The sequence below is a fragment of the Mastacembelus armatus genome, chromosome 21 (genome assembly GCF_900324485.2).
Source record: "Mastacembelus armatus chromosome 21, fMasArm1.2, whole genome shotgun sequence".
Classification (NCBI taxonomy): Eukaryota; Metazoa; Chordata; class Actinopteri; order Synbranchiformes; family Mastacembelidae; genus Mastacembelus; species Mastacembelus armatus.
Genome location: NC_046653.1, coordinates 19863249 through 19875096, shown reverse-complemented (window position 1 = coordinate 19875096; position 11848 = coordinate 19863249). Strand labels below are relative to the sequence as shown.

The following is an 11848-nucleotide window of genomic DNA, read 5'->3' as shown; positions in this document are numbered from 1 at the left end:
AAAATTCATCAGATGCTTCCTATACCTGCAATAAATGGAACTTCTACTACAGTAGCTCATGAATTATCTCTAAGACCTCAGTTTTGTTTAGTCTCCTTCTCTCCCATAGATCTCTTTGAATTCACATCAGTTGTTGCTTCATCTAAATCATCGTGTCTCTTAGACCCCATCCCAACTAGACTACTTAAAGACACCCTGCCATTAATTAACTCATCTTTATTAGACTTAGTAAATTTATCTCTAGTATCAGGCTAGGGACCACAGGCCTTTAAGACTGCAGTAAACAAACCCTTACTCAAAAAGCCAAGTCTTGAGCCAGGACTCTTGGCTAATTATACACCAATATCCAACCTACCATTTATTTCTAAAATCCTAGAAAAAGCTGTTGCTAAGCAACAGACCACTTACACAGGAATGAACTATTTGAAGCTTTTCAATCAGGATTTAGAGCACATCATAGTGCAGAAACAGCACTGTTAAAAGTCACCAATGATATTCTCCTAGCCTCAGATAATGGACTTGTTTCTATACTTGTCCTCCTAGACCTTAGTGCTGCATTCAACACTATTGACCACAACATCTCATTACAGAGACTGGAGCATGTGACTGGTATCAGAGGAACAGCATTAAAATGGTTCCAATCCGATTTATCGGGCAGATTCCAGTTTTTTAATGTCCATGATGAACCTTCCTTTCATCATGCACAAGTTAGTTATGGAATTCCACAAGGTTCTGTGCTAGGACCGATTCTGTTCACCTTGTACATGCTTCCTTTAGGCAATGTCATTAGGAAGCACTCAATTAATTACCACTGCTATGCATATGTGGCGAGGGTAGGGTAGGGATTATTACTTAAAATGATGGTGACAATTGTTTATTAAAATAAACCCGCACTCAGTGATGATTTGAACTTTTCCACAGACAATGTCATCCCGGGAACTACCCAGGGAAACAGGTATCCATCAGTAAAATAATTTTATTGACAATTTTTTAAGCAAAAGAAATTGAAATTTAATAATTATAACCAAGCTAAATAAAGTATAAGAGGAAAACTCAACCGTGGATTAGGAGAGGGGACCAAGAGAGGGAAAACACACGAAACGAAGAAACACACAGCGCGTGCGCAAGGCAAACATACTACATACTAGCCGGGTCCTACTACAACCAACCGCGAAGCACCACCACCAAAGTCCCACACCAACACCCCTGTGATCCTCTTCTCCTAAACAAGAGACACACAAATTAATAAACATAAACAGGTAAAAAAAAAACAAACAACCAAAAAAGGACAAAATCATAAATCCTGTAATAATTTTTAAAAGAACTCAATAGTAGTTGAAATACTAAAAAAAAAAAAAAAAACATTAACTTCTTCAGTACAATAATGAAAACATAAAAACAGAGTATAATGCAGCGCGTGGCTGCAATCCAGGTAACCACGAATCCGTGAGGCAACAGTTCCTATGTAGTGCTGACGGCCGACACCGTACAACAAACGGTGTAGTAAAGACTCAACTCCCCAAACTTCGGGGATCAGAGCCAGAGTTTAGGCAGAATCAGGCAAACAAAACAGCAGCTCCTATTATTGGAAACAAAGTATATTAGTAGATGTTATAATTGTAATGACTTTCGCTGCTAACTAGCAGAAACACATACCCTAGAAAGCCGCTCCAACCACAAAAGAGGAAAGATGCATCTAATACCTCGATCCACACAGGAGGACAGGTAAACACCACGGAAGGCGCTTGCACTACTGGTGTTGCGATCAATAATTGGGTTTTTCTTTTATTTAAAAAAAAAAAAAACTATGTTAAGAAAATACACATAGCAACTACCAGTTGCCTACCTGAAGCCGGTAACGTGTAAGACGCTGATAATTCTCGCTGACAGCGCATGCGTGAGGCCGAAGAAAGAGTGTGAGTGAAGCTCACCGTCTATATACTGCACCCCTAGTGGTGATTGGATATCCTAGTTCTAACAAAATTAGCCCTACTACACAGATGACACTCAGCTGTATCCATCTATGAAACCTGATAACACAAACCAGTTAGCCAGACTTCAAGCGTGTCTAACTGACATAAAGGCCTGGATGACCAGTAACTTTCTACTTTTAAATTCAGAGAAAACAGAAGTTATTTTATTTGGGCCTAAAAACCTCAAAAATAACTTTTCTAAAATTATAGCTACTTTAGATGGCATAGCCCGGGCCTCCAGCACTACTGTGAAAAACCTTGGAGTTATTTTTGACCAGGATATGTCCTTTAACTCACACATAAAACAAATCTCTAGAACTGCCTTCTTTCACCTGTGCAACATTGCCAAAATTAGGAACATCCTGTCTCAAAATGATGCAGAAAAACTAGTCCATGCGTTTGTTACCTCAAGACTAGATTATTGTAACTCATTACTATCTGGATGTCCCAGTATCTCCATAAAAAGCCTGCAGTTAAAACAGAATGCTGAGTCCTGTCAGAGTCCTGACAGGAACTAGCAAGAGAGATCATATTTCTCCTGTATTAGCGTCTCTTCATTGGCTCCCTGTAAAATACAGAATAGAATTTAAAATCCTTCTTCTCACATGCAAATCCCTTCATGATCAAGCTCCTTGATACCTTAAAGACCTCATACTACCATATTATCCCAGTAGAGCACTTTGCTCTTGTAAGCACGTTCGTTTTCTGCAATGAGGACTCATCACAGTATCTCAATTTAGTAGATTTATTTGCATTGAAGAATCATCAGCATGTACATGGACCTCACCTTGTTCAGAAAATCGCAGTCTGCAAGCAGTTAACTGCAACCAACTTTCTAAAGAGAAGATACTATCCTTAACATTACACAAACTTATATATGAAAATGTGTGACTATTGGTCTATACTGGTGGGGAGTAACCATGGATTTAGACTTAACTCTCTTCATTGGTGCTCAGGCTAGTTCCAGCCTCTTGGCATTTTCTTCCGCCAGTCCTGTGCGACAGCGCTGTCACTTCCCCGCCCAAACGGAATTTAACATAATGTAAAAAGGGAAGGGAAAATGGAAAGGAGAAGGCGAAAACAGCTCACGTACTGCTTAACAGTTCAGTGTTCATTTTAACAATGACAATAAAGGGACTAATGACTATTTACAAAAAAATCAAACAACATGACTAACACGACAAAGTGTAAGACAGGAACAAAACAAACCAACACTCAACAGTTGCACACACGAGTACGCCGAACGGATCGGCAACCCGTTCAGCGTACTCTGACCAACAGATCTAATGAACAATACTTAGCCTACAAAAAGGCATAAATGGTATCAAAGGCTTTGCGAATAGCGAACTGTTCACTTCAAATCCCAGTCCGCGCCTGAGTAAGGCTTTTCCGGTCCTTATAAACAGGACAAAATGATTGGCTGAAGCATCTCAGCTGGCGCACATCACACGTCACCAGCCAACAGCCAAAGATCATAGCCGGAGTGTCCTAGGGAGTGCCAAATGGCACCTCAGGGGCCGTAACAGCGCCCATCTGTGAAATCTAAAGAATTCTTTACTGACCGTTTCTAGGTATTCCTCATTCTGAGGTCATCTGACTTGTAACACATGTTTACTAAGAAAACGTGTTCCTGGATGTAGCCACTTCTGCCTCTCTATCTCTGTTCCTAGACACACTATGCTGCACTCAAGGTCACTTTCTTTTGCAAGCACTTGATACAAGCATATAATAACTTCTAATCCCTACACTCTCAGAGTGCAGGTCTACTTGTGGTTCCCAGAGTTTCCAAAAGTAGATTGGGAGGTAGAGCCTTTAGCTATCGAGCTCCTCTCCTGTAGAACCGGCTCCCAGTCTGGGTTCAGGAGGCTAGACTTAAAACCTTCGTTTTTGGCAAAGCATATAGTTAGGGCTTGTTCAGGTGACCATGAACCATCCCATAGTTATGCTGCTATAGGCCTAGAGGACCATCAGTGCACTGAGCTCAGTACCCTAACCTTCCCCTCTCCTCTCCCCTCACATGTATATTCCACCATTGAATGTCACTAACTTTGTGCTCTCTCTCTCCCCTAGTTTGTGCTCTCTCCCTCTTTCTGTTCTCTCTCTCTGTACCTTCTTCAGGTGTCCCTGGTCCTGGAGCTGTATATTGCTGATGTGCAGTTACTGGCCCCACCAACCTGCAGTGTCTATTTGTTGTTTATTGTTGCTGTTCTTTTCTCTCCCCTCTATCCACTCACCCCCCAACTGGTCAAGGCAGATGGCCACCTAAACTGAGCCTGGTTCTGCTGGAGGTTTTTTCTTCTTTTAAAGGGAGTTTTTCCTCTCCACTGTCGCCAAGTGCTGCTCGTAAGGGATTTGTTGGGTTTTTTGGTTTTTGTAAAGTGCCTTGTATCGTGGATTGTATTGTAATTTGGCACTATGCAAATAAAGTGAATTGAAATTGAATTGAATTCCTGAAGTGAACTTTTGTATGTTTGGTGATTAGATTAACTGTTTTGGACTGCTGAACTGAACACGATGTGTCCGGTGTGTGATCACTGTGAAGTTGTTCTAGATGTGGCGAAACGGGACGTTTCTTGTTCGATGTGTGACTCTGACCCCCTTCATGTGTTTAACCCTCCAAAGTTACACTAGCGACTGAATGAGGATCACCTGTTTCCTTTCTGATATGATTCTGTCCATGATAGAACCAATCTATTATTATTTACCCACTGGTTTGCAGAACACCAGGATATCAAGCTAGATTGTTTGTATAGAGATCTCCTCTCTGAGAATCCAGAATACCTCTTTCATATCTTGTTGCTGGTCAAGTTAATGCTGACACTTAGTCCAGCAACAGCCATCTGTGAGAGAGGATTTTCTTGCATGAAGTGAAGTGAAGACAACATATTGTACCTTTTTAATCTGGCTACTTAAAATTAATTTTGGCCTACCAAAAACTGAAGAGTGCCTGTCTGAAGGGCTAACAGGTATTTTGTAATTTTGTGAGCCCTGCAGTGACACTGGTAGCTGTTGGCAGATGACGCTGAATGACATGATAAAAGCCACAACTTCACAGAATTCTACAGAATATGTCACCAACACCAACAAGGCATGTTTATATGCCTGGCACAGAGTCATGATGTTATGTACAAAGTCTATTGGCATATTAACGAACGACCCTGGTGGTGGTGGCAAATGCGTCACAAAGTTTTTTGTGTCCTAATCGAAGAAAGACGTGTGAACTAATGGTCTGACACTGCTGTTTTATTTTGTGGGCATCAAACAGTGAAACAAGCTAAGAGCTAGAGCTGATCGGTTCCTGAATCACATGGGTTAATGATTTGAATGTTCGTACTAAATCAGGAATCACGAGTCCGAGGTCTCCATTAATTATTTGTCGGCACTCAAGTGAACGAGATCACTTTAGTGAGTAAAGGTAGAAGACACAAACCTCGTTGCCACATAACACTGATGCTAAAAGTCTCACTGTGCTTGCATCAGTGTGTTAGAGGCTTTGTCTGTTTCTTTATCTTGGTTTTCTCTATGTCAAGGTAACATTTCTTAAGTGTCTATAAGCTTTTCAGGAAATAAGGCTTTTCAACAGGAATTTTCTAAAACAAAAGCAAACAAACTACAAAACGCAAATGCACAAACTTTATATGAGAAACTGCACTATATGTGTGGGTCATTTACACTTTTCTTTGTTGCAGCATGCTCTCAAATGCTTTGATCCAATCTAGGAACATATCAGCATCAACAAAGACGTACAAAGTCTACTCAGGTTCATACAAATTGGGACAATGAATTTTTTTTGACATTTGACCTCTGTACACCACTACATTGAATTTGAAATCAAACAAGAAGTGAGCAAAATGAAGACTATCAGCTTTAATTCAATAGTGTGTCATTAAACATTTAGGAACTACAACAATTTTTATAGAACCACCCCCATTTCTGGTGTCTCAAAAGTGATGGGATGAAGTTACACAATTACAAGTATAAGAATAATTTTTAATATTTGTATTACATTAAAAGTCTAAAGAAGTGTGTCGCTGCAGAGGAGATGTTTCCCATAATTATTATATTATTTAATGGAGCTGACAGCTAAGTAATAAAATGAACCAGTCGTGTCACATATTTCATAAAGTTTAAGTGACTTGCCAAACACTGGTCCCTATTACAATGTAATGATAATGATAATATGATAATGTGTGGTGCCATGTTTTTCAGGCTAAATTCAATGATATGAAAGAGTCTTTACCTCTTTCATTAAAATAAGTCATATCAGTACAATACAATCCAATTCAGCAGCATGACAAACTACAACCTCCAAAATGATCAACCAGTTGAATCAACACGTCTCTGAAACAGTTTCACCACAAACTGAACATTATCACCTCCATGAAGGAGGATTTATTACAGGACTGTTGGACTAGACTGACAAATTATTAGGTGGACCTAATAAACTGACAACATCCCTGCTGGAGAATGACTGTCAGCCAATGCATGAGACTCTGACAGTACTGGGCACTTCTTTCAGTGACAAACTGATCCATCCCAAATGTGTGATGGAGCCACAGGTCCTTGTTTCCTCTTGTTGTCAGACTTTACAACCAGCACTGCTCCTAGTAGATCCCCAGCTGACTTCATCAGTTACAGACTGTAAATATTTGTAAATATCAACGTGTTCCAAATAGCAACAAAGTCTTTGAAACCCAGCAGGGGCCCTTCTGTGTGGAGTTTGCAGCAATGTTCTCCCTGTGCCTGTGTGGGTTTTCTCCAGGTACTCTGGTTTCCTCCCACAGTCCAAAAACATGTATGTCAGGTTGATTGGTGACTCTAAATTGCCCATAGGAGTGAGTGTGAGTGTGTGAGGTTGTTGGTCTCTATGTGGCTCTGTGATGGACTGGTGACCTGTCCAGGGTGTACCCCTGCCTTTCACCCAAAGAGAGCTGGGATAGGCTCCAGCAGATCCCTGTGACCCTGAGCCAGGAAAAAGCGGGTATAGAAGATGGATGGATGGATGGATGGATGGATGGATGGATGGATGGATGGACAACAGAGGACTACTGTTTTGATGTTCACATGACGACAGCTCTTGGTGGAGAGTTTAATGAGATCCATGGAGGGAGAAACAAGCTGATAAAAATCAACCCACAGAGTCAAACAGTTCACTTTGTATTCTGGAGGTTTGTATTTGTTGCAATATTTCAACACAAGTTCATGTCAAGGTCGGGTATCAGTGAATACATTAGACAATTGAATGACAGATATACTGTATAATATGTTCATGTGATCTTTGCTTTGATACTTCAAGTCTTTGTCATTAACACTTTGTTTTTAAACCTTAATGGATAATAAGCTAAATATAACATATATGTTATATCTGAAAAACTGATCATATCATATCATGCATGTCTCTTTCAGTTTCAAGTGGGTTATTCTTTAGGTGGTTCAGAGTTTTTACTGTTGGCAGCCATGTCCTATGACAGGTATGTGTCTATATGTAAACCTCTGCAGTATCCAACTATCATGACAAAAACAAACATCTGTATTTTACTGGTTGTAGCTTGGACTCTGCCTGTCGGTCAGTTAGCAGTGCCAATTGGTCTGAGTGCTGATGTTGAGCTATGTGAGTTTTCTTTGAAGCAAATATATTGTAACACTGCTGTTTTCAAACTTCAATGTGAGCAGTCAAGAGTACTAAATATATATATTATGATTGCTTATGTTAATCTTTTAATTCTCCCTGTGCTTTTTGTCCTGTTTACCTACATAAGGATATTTATAATCACCTATCGAAGTGGTAGAGAAGTCAGGAGAAAAGCTGCACAGACCTGTTTACCTCACCTGATTGTTCTAATCAACTTTTCCTGTTTGGGTTCGTTTGATGTACTTCTATATCAAATGGAAAATGAATTTCCAAAAATTGTGTATTTAATAATGTCAATGCAATCAATTTTGTATCATCCTCTTTTCAATCCAATCATATATGGACTAAAAATGAAAGAAATTTATAAACACCTCAGGAAATTGTTCTGTCCAGGTAAAATAGTCTAATGTACTAACACTAATAACTGTTGTACAGTCATTGTTTAGTGTCAGAATAAAACAGAGATATGTTTTTCTCGGCTATTTTTTAAATAGGTGAGTTTTAAGAAGAGACTTAAAAACAGGTAATGAGGAGGCCTGACTAATGTGCAAGGGCAGCTCATTCCACAGTTTTGGTGCTGCCACTGCAAAAGCTCAGTCTTCTCTGAGCTTTTGTTTAGTTTTTGGTACACTCAAGAGCAGCTGGTCAGCTGAGCTAAGCAACCAGGTTGGACTGTGTGCTAGCAGGAGCGGGACAACACCATTCAAACATTTCAAAACAAATAAAAGAAGTTTAAAATGGACCATAAGGTGCACAGGCAGGCAATGGAGTGAGGATAAAATTGGGGAAATATGCTCATATTTGTGTGTGCCAGTTAAAAGACGTGCGGCAGCATTTTGTACGAGCTGCACTTGAGAAAGTGAGGAATGACTCAAGCCAAAGTAAAGTGCATTACAGTAATCAAGCCAGGTGGAGATGAAGGAGTGGATTACAAAATGCTGCTGTGTGAGAAAGTGCTTAATTTTGGCCAGCTGCCTTGGGTGGAAGAAACTGGATTTGACCACTGATCGGATCTGGCTGTCAAGCTCAAGATCAAAGTCCATTTTAAACCATCCATGTCATGATTTGTGGTTTTAGTTTGAAAAGACCAAATACGCTCACAGAGAACTGGTACTCAGTGCAGGGTGATTTTATTAACGGAAATCAATCAACACAGGAACAAAGGCTTTTGAGAAAACAAACACTGTGTATGAATGAATACAGACCGTGAAAGTGGGGCCTCACGATCCTTCTGACTTTTTGGGTTTTAAGCGGGAGGTGTCAGAAAAGTTACCACAGGGATAACTGGCTTGTGGCGGCCAAACGTTCATAGCGACGTCGCTTGTTGATCCTTCGATGTCAGCTCTTCCTATCATTGTGAAGCAGAATTCACCAAGCGTTGGATTGTTCACCCACTAATAGGGAACCTGAGCTGGGATTAGACCGTCGTGAGACAGGTTAGTTTTACCCTACTGACGATGTGTTGTTGCAATAGTAATCCTAGAAACACAGAACACAGACACACGGACACAGAAATATGGGGAAAACTAAGAATTCGGTCTGGTCGCACACACCCACAGGGACACAGAGGAGGGTCTGGTCACACACACTCACGGGGACACAGACTCAAACGGGGAACTCAGAGGAGGGTCTGGTCAGACACACTCACGGGGAACTACTAAACACAAAACTCGGAGCTGCCTGGGTCACGCACACACTAGGGACATGTCAGGCTACACAAACATACAGACAGAGCACAACACAAGACACGGAGGGAAAACTCAAAGAAACATTAAAAAAATTACTTAACACACGTAAGGCTCCACAGACAAAATCCAGATAGGAAAAGTCAGGCAGGGCTGGAAACAAAGCTGGGTGTTATCTAAAACGGGTCATGAATTTTCTGACCGGAACGAAACCACAAACGACAGTCGACAAACAACCTGGCAAAGACTGAGGGAGACAAAGGGGTATTTAACTAAGAGGGAGAAAACAAGACACAGGTGAACCAAATCAATAATCAGGTCAAAGTAAAGTGGAACTAAAACAGACTAAACTAGATCCGGTCATGACCCGCAAAAATAAAAGTCTGACAGGAAGTCCCAAAATGCAGATCATGACAATCCAGGCTTTAATGTCATCTTATCACTTATGTAGCCCAGGGGCAACAAATATAAAGAGAAAAGGATAGGGCCTAAGATTGAGCCCTGTGGGATCCCATAGGAAAGGGATGTAGAATTCAGAGTCTCCAACGCACACATAAAGTTCTACCCTTCAAGTAGCACCTGAACCAGTCCAAAGCTACAGTCTTTATAACGACCCAGTGTTCTAAATGAGAGATTAAAATATCATTTTCCATTGTATCGAGTGCAGCAGTTAAATCAAGCAGCAGAAGAACCACATAGTCACCAGAATTTTTATTAGAATATATTGTTTCCTCAGGTCCTCTTTTTGCATTTTATTTTCCTGCATCCTATGCAGGAGGGACTAGCGTCCTGGTCTCTCCACTGACAACAGGTGATATGTGCAGAGGAAGGAGACGTTATAACAACTAAATGGATTCTGATCTGACCGTTCTGATGGCGCTCACACACTCACACATCGGACAGGAATCAGATCTAGGACCACATATGCAGGTGACCCAGATCTGATCTGAGAACATCTGGTCTGGTTTGTTCTCACAGTTGGAACTAAGTCACCTGGAGGGTAAAAGATCTTATTTGAGAAACTACCATACATGTAACTTTATTTGTATAGCACTTTAACACAACCCAACATCAAACAAAGTGCTTCCGTAACATAAGCAACACACTAAACACAATACGCCAGTAAATAAACAAAGCAGAACAACTATGAGGTCTCTGGAGTTGTAAGTAAGTTGGTGCAGAGTCTAATGAGATCCATGGGGGTGAATCCATTTGATAAAAACATTGCACACACTCAAACCGACTACTGTCCAATCTCTGAGCTTCTGTGCTTGTTACACCACACAGGTGCATTTCAAGGTCAGTAACAACTACTGAATAAGACGATCTGATGCAGGTTGTGAGAACTTGTGAGAAGTTCTGTGCATGTTTTACTGGCTAACTCTTTGTTTCAGACATCTTTAATGGATAATAACTTAAATGTGACATATTTAACTCTTGATGGTTATGTGGAAGTTCACAAATACAGATATCTTTATTTTGTGATCATGTTTACAGCATATATTCTAATAATCTGCAGTAATTCTACTATTGTGTGTCTGATAGTGATTCACAAAAACCTCCATCAGCCTATGTATATTTTCATTGCAGCTTTGTTAATGAACTCTGTTCTTCTCAGCACTGCTGCCTACCCAAAGATTTTAACTGATGTTTTATCTGAAAAACAGATCATATCATATTCAGCTTGTCTCTTTCAGTGGTATATATATTATTCTCTGGGCTGTTCAGAGTTTTTCCTGTTGGCAGCCATGGCCTATGACAGGTATGTGTCTATATGTAAACCTCTGCAGTATCCAACTATCATGAGGAAAACAAACATCTTTATTTTACTGGTTGTAGCTTGGACCCTGCCTGCTTGTACATTTGCAGCCCCAATAGTAGTCAGTTCTAATATTAAACTGTGTAACTTTAAATTCAAAGGAATAATTTGCAGCAGTTCAGTTTTGAAATATCACTGTGTGATATCAAGAGTATTGTATATATATGGCATCATTGTTTTGGTAAATCTTGTATTTCTCCCTGTGCTTTTCATCCTCTTTACCTACATAAGGATATTTATAATCACCTATCGAAATGGCAGAGAAGTCAGGAGAAAAGCTGCACAGACCTGTTTACCTCACCTGTTTGTTCTAATCAATTATTCATGTCTGTTTGGATTTGATATACTTATAGCTCGACTAGAGACAAATTTTCCAACAATTGTGCATTTAATAATGTCGTTACAAGTAATTTTGAATCATCCTCTTTTCAATCCAATCATATATGGACTAAAAATGAAAGAAATTTATAAACACCTCAGGAAATTGTTCTGTCTAGGTAAAATAGTCTAATGTACTAATATCAATAAGACTCATTTTATTTCATTATTAAACAGGGCTGTGGTTTCTCTGAGCTTTCAAAGGAAACATAGTGTCTTAATTTATCAATTAAGATCACCCAAGTGCAGTAAAGGGGAACAGACCTAAATCTAATTAGCATTTCCAGCTCTCCTCTTAAACCCTTAAACCATTATATTTGACATTAATGATTATCTACAGTTTAAAATTGCATTGCTACTA

General features: G+C 39.9%; 1 protein-coding gene across 1 annotated transcript; it reads left to right on the top strand.

Annotated features, from left to right (window-relative positions):
* Nucleotides 1–10693: 10693 nt before the first annotated feature.
* On the top strand, nt 10694–11620 carry LOC113123002 (olfactory receptor 6N2-like). The gene has a single exon (XM_026294710.1). It carries the CDS (start codon nt 10694–10696, stop codon nt 11618–11620), a length of 927 nt encoding a protein of 308 aa, XP_026150495.1.
* The last annotated feature ends 228 nt before the right edge of the window (nt 11621–11848 follow it).

Bases quoted from the DNA above. Each gene is read 5' to 3' on its own strand.
- LOC113123002 (XM_026294710.1), top strand. From the start codon at position 10,694: ATGGATAATAACTTAAATGTGACATATTTAACTCTTGATGGTTATGTG.